Genomic DNA, 19,591 nt, shown 5'->3' on the forward strand with positions numbered 1-19,591 from the left:
TCGAGTCGAGATGCGACCACAGAGTGTCGGCGCCTGGGCGAGCAGCGCAGGGCAGCCAGGCCAGGGGGTCCCTATGGCAGGAGAACGCCTCTCACCTCTCGTGGCTGCACATCGCTCTTCTCCATTCATCAAGACTGACGACTCTTCTCGTGGCTTCTCTCCGAAGCTCGTTGCAGGCGTCTGACACGTGCCGGGTCCTCAATGAAGAGGTCAGGACGCGTTTCGCTTGGCGCAGTTCACAGAGAAAACGAGATCGAACTGGAGTTCCAGGGAGCTTTTATTGAGTTTAATCAACAAAATCAGGATTTTACCATTCATCTTTTTTGCACTTGGAACTCGTGAAGCTCTTCACAAGTCAGTGCTGCGATGCACATACAGCCAGAGAAAACACATTCTCAACAAAATCTGGGCTCCACTGGAGTTTGCCAATTACCAATTGAACAGAAAGCCAATTTTCCCCTCCCTCCCCTGAATGTTTTCAAGGACTAGTCCATGTTGTTTGCTGGTTAACAGTAAGAACACCAACCTCTCGACTAGGGACCAGTGGATTATGATATTCCACCTGAATTGCAAATAATTTCTTTTCTTGAAATAAAAGTTCCAGTTTCTTTCAATAAAGGGAACAGTGACTATTTTCTTCTCCTGACACCCCTTCCCCATAATTATTGGTTAAAATACAGCAAGGCTGTATCTTAATAAACCCATCCCTCCCCCCCACCCCTCCTGACCCTTCCCTAACTTGTCTACAGCAGAATTTAACAATGCTTCCACATGGGGACATTTTAGCAACGCAACGGTCAACTGAGCAAAACCCACAGGATAATCTGTCAAAGCCTCATTTTGAAGAGCAGATGCGCACTCTTTGGTCCAGAGACCCCGTTTGTTATGAACAGAAACTGCGATTCACAAAAGATGGACCAGAGGTTCACAGCAATTAGAAAACTCCCTTGCTGCCCAACCTTTACCGTGGCGGCCGTACCGCTGGAGTTCCTGGGAACAAAAATCACTTCGTCCTCAGAAAGCAGCAGCTGCTCGGCCCCAGCGGCATTACGGAGTCCAGCTGCAGGACAAGAACCACCGCAACAGCAGCTCGGGAGACGTGGCACGGCATCTCCGTAACCTCTAGAACAGAAACCGAGGCAGGACAGCCATCTGCTCAGGTTTGTGTCCTATCAGTCATTTGAAAAAAAAACACAAAAACAACCGCGTGAAGCATTTTTAAATTCTCGGAGCAGACACCCTCCCCCATCCCACGTAAAAATAAAGAACAAAAGATCAGAATGAGATGATTTGATACCAACACGTACGCAACATGAATTCATGTTGAGCTTCCCTGTTCTTACCCACAAAAAAAGTCACCAAAGGCAAAGGAAAGATGCTCCCATCTCATTCTGGAAATTGAAACGTGTATTTGAGACCAACCCACCCCCCTCCCGTTGGGAAAAGCCCTCCATCAACAGCAGTGCATCCTGACGGCACCCACCCGGAGACCAGCCTACGGTTTCTCTTGAGTAAGCTGGCTGGAGACTTGCGTCACCGCCCTCACAGCCACTTCACCCAGCTGTGAAGCTCTGTTTCATCCGATTAACGGGGCGACGCCTTTAGACTTCTGAGGGGAAACGTGCAGAACACATCAGATTCTCATTCACATCATCTTTGTCAGAGGCACTGCTTGACCTAGGGCTCATCACTGAAGGCTCTGACTAATGCACAAATGTAAAGGCTGGTACGTGACCAGCAAAAACAGGAGCTCGCAAGGAATCTGAGGAAGCCCAGATTTATACACGCTCCTTACTCCTGAGTAGGTAAAAAAACAACAACAACAAAAAAAAACCACCCGCCCCAAAATTTAAAAAAAAAAAAAAAAAGAAAACAACCCCAAACAAACCCCCAAACCAAAAAAACTAGGATTATCCTAGTCCTTTGGAGCATCTTTCCATTTGCAAGATCGCATCTGTTATCTAGAGATAGCCTACCAGCACCAAGATTAGGCTGCTTCCTTCTTGCCAAGAAGCCCCCTAAAAACGGTGCCCCCGATCGTTTAGGTAAGTGCCAATCCTCAATTAGAGGCCAAGTTTAAAGTAATACTTTCAAAAGTTCTGTGCTTCAAGAGGGACCATCAACGCATGGCACCAGGCTAACCTACCACAAATCCAAGCAGAGCACACACGTCTGACTTGACATCGCTATCCTGTTCTTGGTACATGTGCATGCCCTGGTAAGATACAAAACTTGTATTTACAGTTTTCATGTCTTTGTTGCACTAAAATGATCCCTCTTCTGTCTCTGGAAAATCATAAGCTGGCTGCAGTACAAGAGCAAGATTTTACTTTTGGTCAAAGTTACCACCCCCCAACTCCCACCCCCCACCCCCAAAAAGCACCCCAAAATTGTTTACATTTAGTACCTGCCAGTCAGACATAAGCTGTGTGGCTCACAGAGTGTCTGTGACCAAGCTCTTGAGTTTGTACTCTAGTGCAGCATTTGCTACAATTACGGAGTCACTGCTGACAAAAGGAAAAAAAAAAAAAAAATCCCAAACACAAACCCCTTTCCATCTCATAAAGTTATTGTCAGGAGGCACCTGGCTTCTATTTCTGATCCTCAAGGAAACGGATGGGTAAATCCGCCTTGGAGTTCTGGACAATTGGACTCGGATTTCAGAAAAGAACAAGGGTCAACACGGGGAGAAATTAAGACAAAGAATTCCTGCCTCAAAGGTAAGCAAGCGTGGTGCGAGTGCAGCATCTGTATACGCAAGAAAACGACTGAGCGAAAGGGACCGCGTTCATCCAGGTGCCTCCTGACAGTGTTGGTGAACAGGCTAAAAGGGAATTTAAAAAGAGTACAGTTTTTGATTTGTCTCACTCCTTTTGCCTGTAGATCAGGCCAAACATCAAGCATGTTGGGAGGGGCACAATTTAAAGCAACACTACTTGACCCGGAAGCGCTTTTCAGCAATATACAACGCAAAACAACAGACAGCAATTCATGCCAAAACAGAGGAGGTGGCAGGCAGCTTTCTGCAGCTTCTGACATCAGCAGGGGTCTGCCCTTACCTGCTCACAAGGCTGCAGAGGCCGCTCTGGGCAGAAAACCTGCAACGCTGCAGGAAGGAAATCAATCCCACAAAGCCACAGAACTGTCACTTTAGGCACGCCAATTGGTTTGCTACGGTTTCTCAGGAACCCAAATCCACACCTTACGCACACCCCGCTCAGCAGTGCTGAATCCCATGGGATTCCCCTCACGCCACGGTGGAACACAGGTCACGGCCCCCTTCAGAGCTGGGCAAGTTCCTGGAGTTTCTAAGGGGGAAATCAGGCTGAGCTACAGACTTTGGAGGCCCCGCAGCCCCACGAGCGATCTCTTCCGTACGAGCGGCAGAGGACAGCATTGCTAGTGCCAGAGCAAACCCACCCCACCACGGGACGCTTCTGCAGGCCTGCTCTCCGTGGAGGTCAGAGCGCTTCTCATCCCTTAGTGTTGCAGAAAACTGAGCCCCTCTCATCTTTAGCTGCTCCCATAATCAGTCTAATCCCTTTAACCCCAGAAACCTTCATCACAAAAGAAGAAGTTATATATGAACCCAAACAGGAAAAAAAAAAAAAAAAAAATCGTATTTACAAAGTTTGTACAATATACACATCTGATTTTCTATGGGACACACTGCACCAGAGGAAAGAGGGCCATGGCTCTGAAACAAGTCTACATATCAAGTGCTGTAACTACTAATGAAGACTCTTATGGAAACCAGTCTTTAGTGTTCTGCTAGAGCATCGGGCTTTTCTTATGGCTCCTGCAAAAATGACAGGCTACTCTTTCCTTCTGGAGCTAGGATGCTGCACCTAATCAGCCCAGATTTTAAGGTGGTTTCATTTTAAATACAGGTATTTACAGTGTGGGTGAACTGCAGATGCATATCAACTCCTCCAATTCAAACCAAAAAAAAGTTGAAGAAAAAAGTAGTATTACCAATACGTTTCACCTCCCAGCCCTGGGCTTGAGTACTTGGGGAGGAGGAGAGGGGGAAGAGAGGGGAACTTTGACCTGAAACCAAAAACGGCTGTCGATTCCTTGGGCTGTCGGAAAGGTGATATTCTGAATGGTCTCATAGCATAAGGCACTTTGCACGAATAAGTAACAAGCTCTTTAGCTTAAAAACAGATGAGTAACCAGGGAGAAGTTGAAATGCACTCAGTCAATGGTTGAAGAATTTGAAATAGCAGACAAGCTCGTGTTCATCAAGATTCTTCTCTTTTCAGGGTTTCTCTTCTTCCCTTGCTGCCCCTCCCACCCCAAGAAAAAAAATTTTAAAACCAGCAGTTAGTGCAACTAATGTTCAATCAGCACACAGTGCAAACAAGTGGAAAAGCAAAAAGACATTCCTCCTTTTATCTTCTTTCTTCTTGACTGCCAAATTTAAAACGAAAAAAAGGCCGAGCTCTTTAGTCTTCATAGTTCCGAAATGAAAAGACGAAGAAAAACCCACAAAGAGAAGGGTATCCCCAAAGAAACAATGTGTCACAGATCTGGATCAAAGGGCTTCACCTTCCGGCGTGTGTAATCAAAGCCTAAAAAAAAAAAAAAAAAAAAAACAAACCAAAAAAACAACCAGAACACCCACAGTTAGATCCATCCTATGCAGAACTGGAACACAAGTCATGAATCACACTGACTACGTAGCAGCTCTGAAAAAGCAAAGGGCATCTGGGACAGCTCAACCTCAACCATGTCTTTGTAGAAAGAGGTGCTGCTCCCGCCCTACTCTACCTACGGAGCACGACTACCTACTGGTTCCTCGTCCTGTTGGAAGCGGCAAGTAGTCCTTGGGCAAGGTCACGGCATTCCCCTTAAGGAAGCCACCCAAGAGCCTTTTCTAAGTTCATCACCTGGGGTTTGGTGTTCTATTTATCAAACATGGAGAAAGCTCAGCCAGCCAAGCAGAGGCTTCAAGTCAGCTTGGCGTGACTGGCCAGGGCTACCCCTGAACGAATTCAAAGGAGGGACACAGGTTCGTTTGAACGCTATCTAGAGATCTGCTTCTATGCCCCCTTGTTGAGCAACGCCCGAGAAGAATTTCAGCAGCTTTGCTGGGATTCTCCTGCTAATACATGATCTCTGATAGAAGTAGACAAAAGAATGACTCCTGCCCCAAACCGTATGGTATCTGATCTCGCGCAATATAGCACCTTAACTATAACCAGATCCAACGTCATCCCGTAGCTGTTTTGCTGGACTGAAATCCAGGGCGAGTTTTCTTAACAGAAGGACTCGACTCAGCATTCCTCAGACAATGATCAGAAAGTCTCTTGCAGTGAAACCTCATTTTCCTTTAAAGCTATGTAGACGACCTCAAGTGGCAGCAAAGAGGAATTACAGCTTTGCTACCTGCTTTGTTTACTTGCAAGAGTTCTCTGAACCAAAGGATGCAGAAGATGCAGCACCTTCAGCCCGAACCTGTTCCTTCTAACCGGTGCAGTGCTCCAGCTCTTCTGGTGGCAACTCTGCTCTCCAAGCTCTCTAGTTCTCTCCTCACCTTTCTGAGGACCACCTGCCTCTCTGCCCCTCACCAATTTCTCACTGCAACTAAGCAGTACAGAAAGAATTCCTTAGGCTGCCAGTAGTCATCCTGGCCTCCCCAGACACCGTTCCCTGCTCCCCATTTCCCCCTATTTTTGGTCATCTTAGCACATGGCCAGCATTTCACCTAAAACCACTAAACATTACTCCCCTCCCAGCTTCAGCACATCCACCATCCACAGAATTCCTCGCACTGACAGTATTTCAAACCCTTGTTTTCACATTCAGAGCCCCCTCAGCCCATGTGTTTCCCTCTTCCCCTGCGGTAACACTCACACATCAGCTCTGCTTTCCTCAACACAACTTCTCTACTCAGAAAGGTATTTACATACGCACATGTTTACTGTTTCTCATCTTCTACAGGTTCACTGTGGTATTCTGCCACATACAGGCTCTTGTCAATGTTGCTTGGTATGGGTTTAATTTCAGTTCCCAACTGCTCCTCAATACTTTTCAGGTTGAACCGATCATCATAGGTGATCAAGTTGATGGCCAGGCCAAGGTGACCAAAGCGACCTTGACAAAAAAAACAAAAGACAGAACAACTGAACTGAGTAATAGAAGGCTGACTGAAAAAAAATCTGCAGACTGTGGGGTTATTAACATTGCTTTCTGATGATAAAAATCATATCCAGACCTCGCCACAGGTCTTTGCAACTTCCACACTGGTTTTCGGTAAGGAGTTTTGTGTCGCTGTAGGAGTAAGAAACCCAGGAGGTTCAGAATGCTCTGATCAAACCTGCTCATTAACTACCGACGAAAAGTCTTCCACTGCTGCATTATGCACATCCAGCCCTTCTTCAGTAACAGAGTTCTTGAACAAGCCTGAACTACAAAGTTCCTTTGTTTACTGCCTTTCTTAAGGCTGTATTTCGCTGATGTCCAGGCATTAGAAACATACTGTGGAACACAGAAGACACCACAGAAGCTAAGCTTTCAGTATGGAATTTTCCCAAACTGCAAATAAGTCTCCTGAGATTAAAGCAAAAGATGCTTTTTTTTTTTCCCCTCTTCATTTGGCTGCTCAGGCCAGTTTCAAGAGAACAGACCTTTTCAGATATTTGTGAGGATAACCATCTGAGATGATACCCCAAAATAAATTTGTTGGAAAAACCAAAGCTACCCAAAATAATTCTCGGATACACAAATAAAAAACAGAAGGCAATTCAAGTCTAAGAAACATCACAGTCATCAGCAAAATTATAGCTAAAAAGTTTTTCCTCTCACCTGATCTGCCAATACGATGGAGATAAGTCTCTGCCAGCTTTGGAAAATCAAAGTTTATCACCACATTCACAGCTTGGATATCAATACCTCGGGTAAACAGATCTGAAAGACAATGCAGGTCACGAAGAAAGTTAATTTCAATGGGATCAAATGCTGACAGTATTCAGGGCGGAAAGATTGACAATGATTAACATCGGCTTGCACTAGTTTTCAAATATAAGCTTCCCTCGTACCAAAGCCGGTTTACATACAACTGTTACAGCGGCTTCTTACTCTTTATCCATTATAAACACGAGTAATAAGAGAACAATGACCAAAATACCCGATCTGCACGTCTATGCTTACAAAGTAATTTGCACGAAGCTAGTTTTTTCCACATTAGGCTACTTCTGAGCAGGTGGTCTTATACAAGCATCTCCTCACACACGATTGTGCATCGCCAGTGTCACGATAGACTTGAGATCTGAACTACTTCCCCAGCTCATCTATTCTTACTCCGCTTCTAGTGACTTTTGTTCAGACAATCCAGACACACGTAGCGATCAGCAGACGCTGACACGGTACCGCCCAAACAGGCCGTACAATGGAGAACTCAATCATAGGCAGGCCAATCAAAACTATAACAATATTTGGAAAAGCTGAGCTATAAACATTTAGAGAATCAGCAAAACTTACTCGGGTGATCCTAGCCACAGTTGGAATGACATTTTGTGAAGCTTATGGCCCAACAACTCAAGAGGGCTCACGTCCGAGAAAATACAGAAAATACAACTGGCGGAGAAAACACCATCACGGTAAAACGATTTGTTAACAAGTTGCACCTTCGTGGTTTGTCACAAAAATCTACGTGCCTAAAGCAGTGCTGCACCCTGCTATGTGCAGGCTAGACAAAGGCATCTTGCCAAAATGTGCGGGTTTGTTTTATCACAAATCGAGTCATCTGTTATACCCGGGCTAATGGCTAATCTGCTTTCTACCACAACCTTTAGGAACAGGAAAACGTTTTGGAACTCTTACCAGTGCAAACAAGATTGCGGCATAAGCCATTTCGGAAATCGTGGAACACACGATTGCGGTGCTCCTGGAAAAACATAAACAAAGCAAAAGAAAACAAAAAAACAGCTTTGACTTTCAGGCATATTCAAGTTACAAACACCGAACTTCAAGCGCATGAATTCCTCCCCCTTGTCACTGGAGAACAGCCTGAGTCAAACAAAGCCACTAGTACACATTTTTGAGTCCTCCTTACCTGTATATTCTCAAGAACTCAACAGAGGGGCCCTTGGTACCACTTTTAGACAAAGACACTTAACTAACTATTTTCAAGCCTTCTACAGTTGCATCAAAGCCATCTTGGAACAGGAGTATCTCAAGTTACAATTCCATTAAATACACATCGAGGAAGTTAAACTGATATTTTGACTATCACCTTCCCCCAGCCCCCTGCCAAATTCAACACGTGTTTTATTCAGTCCTTTAAAAACTGAAGTCAGCAGTTACTTCATTTTCCACTATGGAGTATTTTTCACTGCTGATTCAGAATTAGGGGTGGGACGAGCCAATTGTCTGCTCTCACAAGTCACTTTGGGCCACGTAAATATTAAGTAATACCACTGTTAAGGAGTGAAATTAACAGCGGGAATGAACAAATTGAAGGCTTCCACACAAACATACTTGCGTTTTGCCACAAAGATCATCTACCGACTGATCAAAAGCACAGGAAAAAATCAGACTTCATGGAACCCATGTGCATATCTCTCTGTTCTCAATACCGACATCACTTCTATTTCTGCTTAATTAATTGCCGGTTTGCATATGGCCCAGCAAACCTTGACGTTACCCATCAGTTCCATGAACCGCAAGCTAGGTCTCCTCTACGGTTTTTGTTTGGATTTATTCTAACTTACATATAAAATGAAAAAATATTTCACAGTACTACTGTTTTACACATGTAACTTCAACCTTCTGACATCTTGTAGTACGCTTGCTGAAACCAAGGAAATCAGGAGTATGAAGCTCAAGGACATCTGGGCCAACGTACAATTAACAGAAACCTCTGCACCAGCAAAGCCACGCTGGCATTTCTCATCACCTACACTCAGGCCGCGGGTGCTCAGTCCCCCCGTGCCGGTCGCAGCTTTCACCAAGAGGTTTGATCAAAGCCACCTCCCTGACTTCTCAGATTCCCCTGCTGTCAAGATTTACTGTTTGCAAAGCCACGCAGGGCACCCAATTGGTTTTTTGTTGGTATTTTTTATGAATCGGGCTCGTTTTCATCCGTGCCAGTTACCCTGCGTGGCCTACCATGGCTCCCCGTGCTGGCAAGAGCAAGGCAGCAGCACTAAGAACCATTGCCTTCTGGCTGCGGTCCGTGCTTACTCTGGACTAATTAACCTGGCCTGAAGTACTCTTAAATACCACCTGACCAGCCACACCAAGTAGTCTGGAAAGACGTTCGGGGGCCGGGGGGAAGGCCGGGATGGGGGACAGACCGAAAAACAAACTGACAGCAAAGCAACACATTTCAGTTTTCAAAGAACATGCAAATTTAAAGCAACCACAAGATTTAATTCATCTATGCAGTAATGCCTGGGGCAGTATGGAATAAACCACTGTAGACTTCATACTCACCTGCCTCATTTTAGCATGGATATAGAAGCAGGAATAGCCCAGCTGGGAGATCTTTTTGGCTAGCAATTCAACCCGTTGAGAGGAGTTGCAGAAAATGATCGACTGGTTAATCTGGAGCTGAACATATAAGTAGCGTGCTCAGTAAATGCAGCTTTTTACTAACAAATGACCTAAGTCTAAATCCCTTCCAGAAAGAAAGCAAAGCAGGTATGCTGCTGGTAATTTACACAGTATGTGTTTTTGTACAAAAGGGGAAAAAATTAACAAAGTTCTAGAACACAGAGGTGCAGAACAAGCAGCACACACTTCTAGCTTTAGCTAAATAGCATATTTTGACAAGGAGAAAGTGTCGTTAAGCTGTCTTTGCCATCCTCGGTCTTATTCTTGGTTCCGAAAGGAAAAAAGCTTCTGAAGCTCCTGACCCAGCCCTACCGCTTACCCTAGAGAACAGCGTATTGAGGCAGTGTACTTTCTGACGCTCAGTTACATAGGCATAGTACTGGGTAACTCCCTTCAAGGTCAGCTCCTCCATCAGATTAATCTCGTAGGGTTTCTGCAAATGGGAATTCTGAAAAATAAAGAGAACGATGAAGTGGGCACATCTACATGCAAAACAACGTAAGTACTTCCCCCCATCCGGCACGTTTAACTTCCTCCACGACAAGGATGCACTATGTAGCCACTCGCTCTTCACGCCACACACAAAACAGACAGGGTAAAATTTCACAAGGGGTTACTTATAAATCCAGGGCAACCCCGCAGGCCAACGGGAGCAGCCTCTGGAAACAGACTGGCACACATGGATGGCACATCACTACTATACAAAGTGGAGAACAGTACCTTAGAGGCAGGAACTGTGCGTACCTGGCTTTCCCATTAATGCTAGTGCAGGTCAAAAATTATTTTCAAACTTCTGTCCTAGATTTAGGCTGCTTTAGGTTAAACCAGTGAAGTCTGGAGCATTAAAAAACCGAGCAATAACAGCTACATGCCACTCCTTCATACACTTCACGTGCAACGTCGCCACCATCGCACGTGTATGAATGCACCTGCACTCACCATGAACTTCTGTACGCTCAAAGGGAAAGTGGCTGAGTAGAGCAAAATCTGTCTGTTTTTAGGTAGCGTAAGAATAATGTCTTCCATTATTTGAACAAAATCTTGAGACAGCAACTTATCTGCCTGTAACAACAGAAGTAATAAAGAGTAAGTTAAATGAATGGGGCAAGATTTCAGTCTTCTGGTAGTACCACATTGAGAAAAAAAACCCCAAAGCACCCCCAACAAGAGATCAGGATCATTCTATTCTCCCCGCCCTTACGATGGGACCGACCCCTCTGGAGCACACACCACGCTCCAAAAGATGCGTGATTTAGCTGCTGGAGACAGGATTCATCACTAAAAGGAAGTTTACCCTCTCCTGGTTTTCAGCACTTTGATTTCACCAGAATCAAATTCAGGAAAAATAAATGGAATCTAAATTGAAACCACTTATCAGGGTTCCTATCAAGAGTTATCCAAGAGCTTTCACACAACTTCTTTCAGCTCAGAAGCACATACGGTAGTGGATGTTCATAAATCAGTTCTATACACAATTATGTGGTGAGCTCATTATAAACTGAAACCCAATGAAATGCATTCCTTCATTTCAGAAGACACTGTTAATCTATTCCTCAGGAATAGCAAAGACGAGGGGAAAGGCAAATTTTCCTGGGTTGTTTTCTTAAAAGATTTGTGTGCCGAAAAATTCTGCCACCAAAATACCTTTTCAAAAATACTGAGAAATGGATGAGCTACAACCTTATAGCATCTCTAAGCACAGTTTGATTTTTTGCCGTGAGTAACGAGGAGACTCGCCGACACATATCGTAACTTTAGCTTGGCATTAAAGTCCCAGAACGTTTAACAAGAGCAACTTGCCTCATCCAATACTATCATCTGGACATGCTCAACTTTTGCTACTCCTTTCTTGATGAGATCGAGAATTCTCCCAGGGGTAGCTATCACCACATGCACTGTAAGGTCAGAAGAGCAAAAAAGTTGGTTAAGGCGACTAGAACAACGTTTCCGGCATTCAGGGTCACATTTCATATGAACAGTTTGAGAGAATAACAACAGCATACAAACAGTGAATGAGACATATCATAGTCTGTTCTGTAACAGGCAAACGATAACACCAAGCAGAACTTCCACTGCCACAGTGTAAAAGCCACCAACAAACAGCAACTGTAGTGTAGCAGAAGTGCTCCGACCTGTATCATCAAGCCTCATTATGTCGTCTCGCAAATTGGTTCCTCCTGTTGTTGCCATCACTTTGGCACCTCCCATATGTTTGCTGACTTGGATACAGATTTGACTGACCTGCAGGGCTAGTTCACGGGTGGGAACGATCACCATTGCTGGAAGAGAAAAGCGCAGCCTCAGTTACCAGGAACACACCGTAGAGGAGACAGGCCCTTTATGAAAGCTACACTTCTATGGTTTGGGAGTTCCACTCTGGATACCCTGAAGAAGACCTAGAAACTACTTATGGACAAGGCAAATTCCACGCAAGGGTTCTCCATCCCTTGCCATTCCCTCCGCACAAATCCCCCAGCCAGCACGCTTGCTTGTTACTCCAAATCCACTTTCCAGGCAAGACGGTAAAGGCCAGAAGACGTCTTCCATTTCAAGCTTTTGAAAGCAACCGCAGGACTTTACAATTCTGCCTCCCCTCCACCAATCCCCATTAACTTACTTTGACAGTACAAGCAGATAACCCACACTGCTCAATTTCACTGCCCAGTTTTAGATTCGAGTCTGCTACATAGCGATCGATACCGTTACCCGGCTGCAGCTAAGTGAGATGCATCTCAACTGACCTTGTATATTGTCCTTCTTTAAGTCTAGCCGTTCAAGTAAAGGAATGAGGTAGGCTCCACTCTTGCCTGTTCCATTTTTCGCTCTAGCCAAGATATCCCTACCAGATAAAGCAATGGGGATGCTCTCCTCCTGAAAGGCAACGACAGACAGCGCGTGAACAATCGTAGGCCATGCTTGCTATAGAGGCTGGCCCAGTTTAACTCTCCTCGCTAACAGTATCCCGTGAAATACGATTGTTTCATGAACAGAATATCCTGCAGACTCACAGCAGGAAGGAGTGAAACCTCCTATCAGTAAAGAGTTCCCCAACAAAGCAACAGCTCCGCTCCCCATATCCCACTTAAAAGTCCTTCTCTTGTCTGGCCATAAGAAAACCAGGGATCAGGTACCGCAGGAACGGTAAACCCATACCGACACATGAGGAAAGCACAAAATTAGGAAAAAAAGCGAAGAGACGATGCCAGTCACTAGCAAACTCCTCCTATGGAAAAAGATACCAACCCATATCTTCACATCAGAATGACCTCAGCCCACGTAATTCAAACCTGCACGCTCCTGTGATATACTTCTCATAAAAGCAACAGGCTTTCCTTTTGAAACTTCAGCCATTCAAACACGGGCCCCAAGCGTTTTTCACTTTACTGTCTTTGACAGCAACATCTAAGGAACCCTCAGCCTTTTGGAAAGACGGCATGGTTCGAATCTGTTTTAAAACAGACAAACTACCTAAAAGCCATTGCTTTCTCCTGCCTTAAGGAGATAAAGTGGCAGAGCTGTGGCAAGGATAATCCTCCAAAGAGCAATTAGAAGAGAGTTCAATCCCCGTGCCCCCCTGAAGTTTACACATCAACAGTTCTTAACAGAACGAGCCTTGAAAGTAAGAGCAAGATGGAGGGAGAGAAAAGTAAACTTGCTAACATATTCATCTCTCTCCCGTAATTGCCATTACACTCCTTCCAGATGCTTTGTGCGATAAAGCCATAGTGACCTTTGTAACAACTGAAGGTATGCAGCTTACGGTAACTCGGTTTTCCAGAAAACTGACAAGAGCAGCCCTGTTCTCGCTGGGACTACTTATGCGAAAGGTGTTACTGCACAGAGGATTAACACACCAACGCCTCCAGAGCAAAAAGGAAAATCCAAGTTAACTTCTCTAAAGCGTCAGTCAGTCCCATCTCTAAGTCGCCCACTGCAGGACTCGGTGATTTAGTCGGGTGTTAGAAATTCTTGCCTTCCCCAAAGGGCCACCACCAAGTTCTACTTTTCACAACCCCATTTTCCCAAATCACAACAGGAGTATCCAACATTTAAGCACGAATAAGAACTTCAATAAATTTATAAAAACGTAATGCTTCTTGTAAGTAGTCGGTTTGTTAACAACCTGAATAGGAGATGGTTTTTCCCAGCCCATTTCAAAAATTCCCATCAGCAACTCCCGTTTCAAACAGTAATCTTCAAACTCGTTTCCTTTTGTGGAGGTCACGTCCTGAATAATCAAAAAAAGCACATCCATAAGGTTAGGTCACACAACCCACAGCGGTAGATTGCTCTGACTCAAGGAGAGATGGCCGACGCAGGAAGACCACCAAGCGCCTTCCACTACTACAGAGGAGTTCCCGCTAATCTGTGCGCCACCATGCAGTGGGGAAGGAAACATGAGCTTTCTCATAACCAAATACAGTACCGTGAGCATACCCTGACATGTCCCCATCTGCCTGGCAAGAGACACTGACAATCAGTCCCATGCTGGAACACTAACCAAGTAAGAAATCCACAGTAAACTCCACTTTGGAGCTTTCCAAGAGAAGCGTCTCTCCCAGGCAGCCGTAGAATAAATTAGTTCTTCACTTCAAACAGCAGGAGCTGAACTGCTCTTCAATCTTTGCTTAAGACAAATATTTTCCTGCTGCAGCTTCTCCCACATCTTTTATTTAATATTTATTTCTACAGTTCAATCATCCTTACCGAAGTTTTGATTCTCAAATCCTTTGGAGGGAGTTTTAAAGTCTTCTTCCAGTCATCACCAGGTCTACAGCAAAAATAAAGTAAAAATAAATTTTAAAAAAATCTGGTTTAATAATTTAATTTTTAATTATTTTCTTAGATACAGTGATGAACATGTAATATTTTCACCTCCTGAAGGCTAAAAGCGCCTACACATATGAGCTCAAGTCTTCTCTGAGCTAAGCAGGATGCAACAGGCAGGAAACTGTAAACAGAAAATCAGCGGTCTGCCAAGCGCACAGAGAATTTGTGAAATCTTCATCCAGTCGTGATTCACGTCCCATTTTTAGGGCACTGAATCAATCCAGTAGAACACAGATTTAAAACTGAGCACCGACTTAGTCATATGACAGAAACTGGCTATAATAAATCCACACGAGAATATTTCATCACTTAAAAGAAAAAAGAAATTTCTCTTGCCCAGGGGACATCTGCTCTTAAATCATGAGTAACGTGAGAAGATATAAAATGCTTTGGGGGAGAAAATTAAGTAAGCACACCGTCCACTTGTTGATCAAACATTGTCTTTTGCTCTCAATGAGATTTAGACAGCCGCCCTCTCTTGAAAGCCACTATACAGAGGAGTGTAAGTCCTTCTCTTCCCCAATTCCTGGAAGCCATGAGTGAATTTAGGTGAGTTTAACTCATCAGTTTCGTTAGATTAACGCATTAAGAAGAAGGGGGGGAGGGGAGAGGGGGCAAACAGGTTAGGCAAACTTTAAAAACCTGAGTATTTCATTACGCACTCTTCTGCTGACAGCAAATAATTGAGAACTAAGGTAAAAGTGAATGTTGTTCAGGGGAACGAGGCCCATGGGGAGAAAAAGAAAAGGAACACATTACCGTACCGTCCAAATCTTTTACGTCTTTCAGAATTTCCAACCAGGACACTCACGTTTTATTAGCACACTTCCAAAACCAGTTTGATGATAGGAGGGTATCACAGCGGTACCATATTAGCTCAGCTCAGGCTTGGATGAATTAAAGCCAGAGCATTACACCGAGGTGAGCAAGCGCTACTCTTTAAGATCAATGACAAAAGATAACCGATTTCAAAGAACTTCTCACCATGAGAAAGAACTGCAACAAACAACTGAAAAGCATATACAACTGGACTAAGACTAGGCGGCGTTTCCTCCTGTGTCTTAAATTTCAGTTCAGTTCCTTCCCACTCCCCAACTTCCCTCTCCTACTGCTTGCAATGAGCGACGAAAACAGGATGCCGCTGCTCAGTGGGCTACCTCTGACAAGCGGCCAGACGTTCTGAAAAGCAAAGCATCAAATTCGATTTTCACAGCAAACACACTGCAAACATCACTGTCAGAAAGAAGCTCGCACAGAGAAATACAGTTTTCTTTTCCTAACACGCATCGCAGCATACTTCTAAACAGCCACTATCATAAAACAACAAAAGAAAACTTTTTAAAATGGGAACCCGCGAACCCTTTCCCGTACGTGACTTATAAACATCACTTCTGCGGCAGCCGATAGAAACACTTACTTAATAGCGGTGGTCATACTCTGTGCTTGCTGTTGAGTGCCATTATTGATTGTGTTGGCATTTTTCAGCTGGTTCATCTGTTGCTGAGTTTGTGTGCCTCCACCTCCTGGGCCCCCACTGGGTTTTACAGGGCCTCTCAACTGCCCATTCTGACTGGATAGACCCATTATAACAGGGTTCTCTGTTCTGGCCGTGCTCATGGTTTTGTTTTTAAAGATGTCTTTTTAGACTTCAAAACTTTGAAAGTCAGTACAGAAACTGTAATAACAGTTTATTAGACTCTCCAAAACGAAGAGATAAATAAGTCTTGCTCAATATATGAGTCCTTTATTGCAATGCAGGCAAGCACCTGTAAGTCACTCAAAAGTAAAGTAGTAACTTGCTCTGATGCACTGTGGATCAACTTTTTTTTAAAAAAAGCCCTCTAACAAAGTTGAGTTATATCAGAATTCACTTGCTTCAATCTGAAAGAGAAGCAGACAATAACAATTAGTATGCGCACTTTCGTCTACATAAATCACATCAGTTTACATTTGCATTTAAAGAACCACGTCATCCCAGGCAGGGGTGCTTGCTCTTCTGTTTTCTCAGTGATATTTGTCCAGATGTGCATCAAACTCTTCTCCGCTTTCTATAAAGTTGCATGCACCACCTTCAGTCACCAAAGACAGTGTTCTAAACAGCTGTACTTTCAGCAGCTTTCCAGCGAGTAACCATTTGAAAAAATACTGCCTGCCCCACCTTGTAAAGTAAGCATGAATTGTATCAATCACTTTGCCCGTTCTTGAAATTCCCCCGCTTCTGGAACACAGCAAAGCAGCCCTAAAATGCTAAGCAACAACGTTATGCACAAGTTTGTGAGAGGAAGCAAGGTCACAGCATCAAGTGGACATTCCAGTTAGAACTGACGAAACCCTGAAGTTACTCTGATCGCCCTTTTCACTTCGAAGGGGAAACAGAAATTACGTTACCTTTTTTTAATTAAGCCAAACCACCCCCCCACCAAAACAGCTTCTCCTCCTCCAATCCAAAAAGTTAGTTCAAGCAGCTTACTCAAACTTTTAAACTGGGCACTGATTTAGCACCATTCGGAATAGCGAAACTAACAATATCATCAAGCTGAACTGACAGTAGCTTCCTGTTTTGTTAAATCCAAGTGACTGAGCCTAAACTGAAGAAGCGAGTAACAGACATCTACACTAGATATCTAGCTTCCTGCTTCTGTGCTCCAGATGACGTTACCTTCCAGCTGTCAGTAACAACTCCTATGGCGCTCAAAAGATAACATTTGGTACGCGTGACCTAATATCGATTCTGTTTTTAACGGAAAGGTTGGCAAAACTGTAAAGAGAAAGTCTTCTCTCTATATAAAGTAAGCATGGACCAGAGCTGAAAAACTCTTCACGACACTATTAGAGAGCCAAGACATTTCTAGTCTGAAACCTTTCAGAAGCAACAGAAAACAGGCTTGCCTGTACCATTCCTCATCACAACGCATCTGCATCTTGGGAAAACACACTGGAAAAACCAGCAGATTACTGCTTCCTAACTTTGGCCTCGCCAAAAAAAATGTGCATTTCCCCAGTGAATAAAAGGCGCATTCAAGAAGATGGAAAGGGAATTCAGCCTCTTCCCAAGCTTCCAAGCTGTTTCCAAGCATGTCAATTCTAGCTTCAAAGCAAAACTTTACAGTTTGCAGAACGAAGATTTTTCTGCTAGTTATCGTCCTACTGCAAGCACTGTTTCAAGGCATCTTTGAAGAGAGACTTCTCCTGCCCATTAACTTTGTAAAAATCGGACGAGTCACAAAAGTAACCACCGCCGCCTCACAGACCCGGATACCAAGGCCGAGAAGTTGTCCGCTATTGTAGGAGATGGAAGCTCTCAATCCCTTAATCCCCCTCGCTCGTAACCACCCTTTAAAAGGACAGAGATTAAGGAAGAACGCACCGCCTCAGCGAACCGAACGAAACTCCCCGTTCCGAGACGAGAAGCGCCACCATTTCGCAAGCCGGTGGTCCGACGGAAAAAAGGCCCCCGCCACCACAACTCTCCTCTCCGGGCGTAGACCACGTAGGCAGGCGGTCCGGGCAGCCACCGCTCGGCCTTTCCCGTCCTCCGCCGGCAGCCGACGCCCCCAACCCCCCAGCGCCTCAGCAGAGCCGGGCCAGGCCGCGCCGGCCCCGGCACAAAGCGGCCGCGCAGCTCGCCCGGCCGCAGGCGCCCCCGCCGGGCCCATTGTTTCCGGCGAGCCCGGGCCGCACTGCGGCGTCGCCCCCGCCGCGGCAGAGAGCTGCGCGGCCCCCGGGCCCTGCGGCGGGGCCGCCACCGCCCGCGAAAGGCAGCTGCGCCACACCGGCACCTCCCGCCCGCGAACAATGGAGCGGCCCCCGCCCGCCCCTCCGGCCGGCAGCGAGCGCCGCCGCGGCCCCGCCCCGCGCGCCGGACCCGCGGCCCAGCCGCTCCCGGTGCGGCCCGGCCTTGCCCGGCCTCCCCCGCCCCGCTCGTGGCCCCTCGGCACCGCCAGGCCCCGCCGCTCCCGCGGCCCGCCGCAGGCCGCGAGGCTCGGGCGGGCGGCAGCGGCCCCCCCCCCCCGCCCAGCCCCGCGGACCCACGCCCGTCCCGGCGCCCCGGCCCATCCTCACCGCCACCAGCCGCGCTCCCCCCTCGCCCAGGTATAAAATCCTCTCGCTCCCCCTTGGTGCCTTGTTATGGCGACTCGACGCTCCAAGATGGCGGCTTCCTCCTTCCTCCCGTGCGCCCTCCCCCTCCCGGCAGGACAGGCCGGCCCCGCCCCGCCCCGCCCCGCCCCGCCCGCACGCACGCACGCACGCACGCACGCAAGCTCGCACGCACGCACGCACGCCCGGCGCGCACTACGCCCGGCCCCGCGCTCCCTTGGCCACGTGACCGCGCCCTCCGCCCCGCGGCCGCCGCTTCCGCCTCGTGCGCGATGCGCGCGGGCCGGGTCCGGTGGGGCCCGACAGCAGCGGGGAAGGGAGGAGCCGCCCCGGCAGCGGGCGGGCACCGGCCGGTCGTGCCGCCCGCGGGCGGCAGATGGAAACCCCCCGGCCCTGGGCGGGCTGGCCGCTGCCGTTCGGGGTGAGCAGAGGCAGCCACGTCCCCCGTTAGCGCTTGGGCAGCGCCGCTGCTGCAGCTGCGGGAGCGTTTCTGCCTGTTTCCGTACCTCTGGAAGTAGAGGGGGACACGTAGTGACGGAGGTGGAGAGCTCCGATGACTTCTCTCATTCGGCAGCAGCACGCATCTTAGACCTTGTAACAAAGATACTGGAAACATTTCCTGTTTCCTGAGAAAAAAACTGGAAGGTTGACGTGACTTTGTTAAGCAGTTGTTAAAACACAGCTAACGCAGACTGTGGCCCGTGGCACGCGGGAGCTGTAGCTGCTGATCATGGCAGCTTGGAAATGGCTATTTCCTTTTTTAGAGAGCTGTTACTTAGACCAGGATTTTGACAAACTGAGGCACAACACGAATGTGTGTCAAGCGGTAGCCTAAAAACGCTGGTAATTCCGAACCTGTTTTGCAGACAAATTTTTGTTCATTTTCAACAACAGGCATAAAAAGGCAGGAAAACGTATTTGTTGCCCCTCACAGCATTGCCATTTTTTCCTAGTTCCTCACATCTACAGACGTCTCTATAGATTGTTTATCCCTACCCTCAACAGCACGACGCACGCGCTGGGCTCATGAGGTGCACGTGCCCACCCTTAGCACCCCGAGAGGTCTGTGGGTCGCAGCGGAAGGAAGATGCCACACAGTTCC

The 19,591-nt window shown here is 46.6% G+C and overlaps 1 protein-coding gene across 1 annotated transcript; it reads right to left on the bottom strand.

Annotated features, from left to right (window-relative positions):
- Window positions 1-259: 259 nt before the first annotated feature.
- DDX6 (DEAD-box helicase 6) lies at window positions 260-18,585 on the bottom strand. Its single transcript, XM_074848669.1, has 15 exons — window positions 18,454-18,585; window positions 15,809-16,272; window positions 14,269-14,332; window positions 13,685-13,789; window positions 12,303-12,432; window positions 11,694-11,840; window positions 11,358-11,456; window positions 10,501-10,619; window positions 9,881-10,009; window positions 9,442-9,558; window positions 7,828-7,891; window positions 6,811-6,912; window positions 5,920-6,099; window positions 2,408-4,574; window positions 260-2,215 (listed from the first exon to the last, which is right to left on the bottom strand). The coding sequence occupies exons 2-13, from the start codon at window positions 16,006-16,008 to the stop codon at window positions 5,924-5,926; spliced, it is 1,452 nt and encodes a 483-aa protein (XP_074704770.1). The 5' UTR covers window positions 16,009-16,272; window positions 18,454-18,585; the 3' UTR covers window positions 260-2,215; window positions 2,408-4,574; window positions 5,920-5,923.
- Between the last annotated feature and the right edge of the window lie 1,006 nt (window positions 18,586-19,591).

Source organism: Strix aluco, chromosome 23 (genome assembly GCF_031877795.1).
Source record: "Strix aluco isolate bStrAlu1 chromosome 23, bStrAlu1.hap1, whole genome shotgun sequence".
In the NCBI taxonomy this organism is placed as follows: Eukaryota; Metazoa; Chordata; class Aves; order Strigiformes; family Strigidae; genus Strix; species Strix aluco.

Bases quoted from the DNA above. Each gene is read 5' to 3' on its own strand.
- DDX6 (XM_074848669.1), bottom strand. From the start codon at position 16,008: ATGAGCACGGCCAGAACAGAGAACCCTGTTATAATGGGTCTATCCAGT. The intron at 13,790-14,268 runs GTAAGGATGATT...TTGATTATTCAG, and splicing joins ATTTGAGAATCAAAACTTCG to GACGTGACCTCCACAAAAGG. The intron at 11,841-12,302 runs GTCAGTTGAGAT...TTTCTCTTCCAG, and splicing joins AAAGAAGGACAATATACAAG to CAATGGTGATCGTTCCCACC.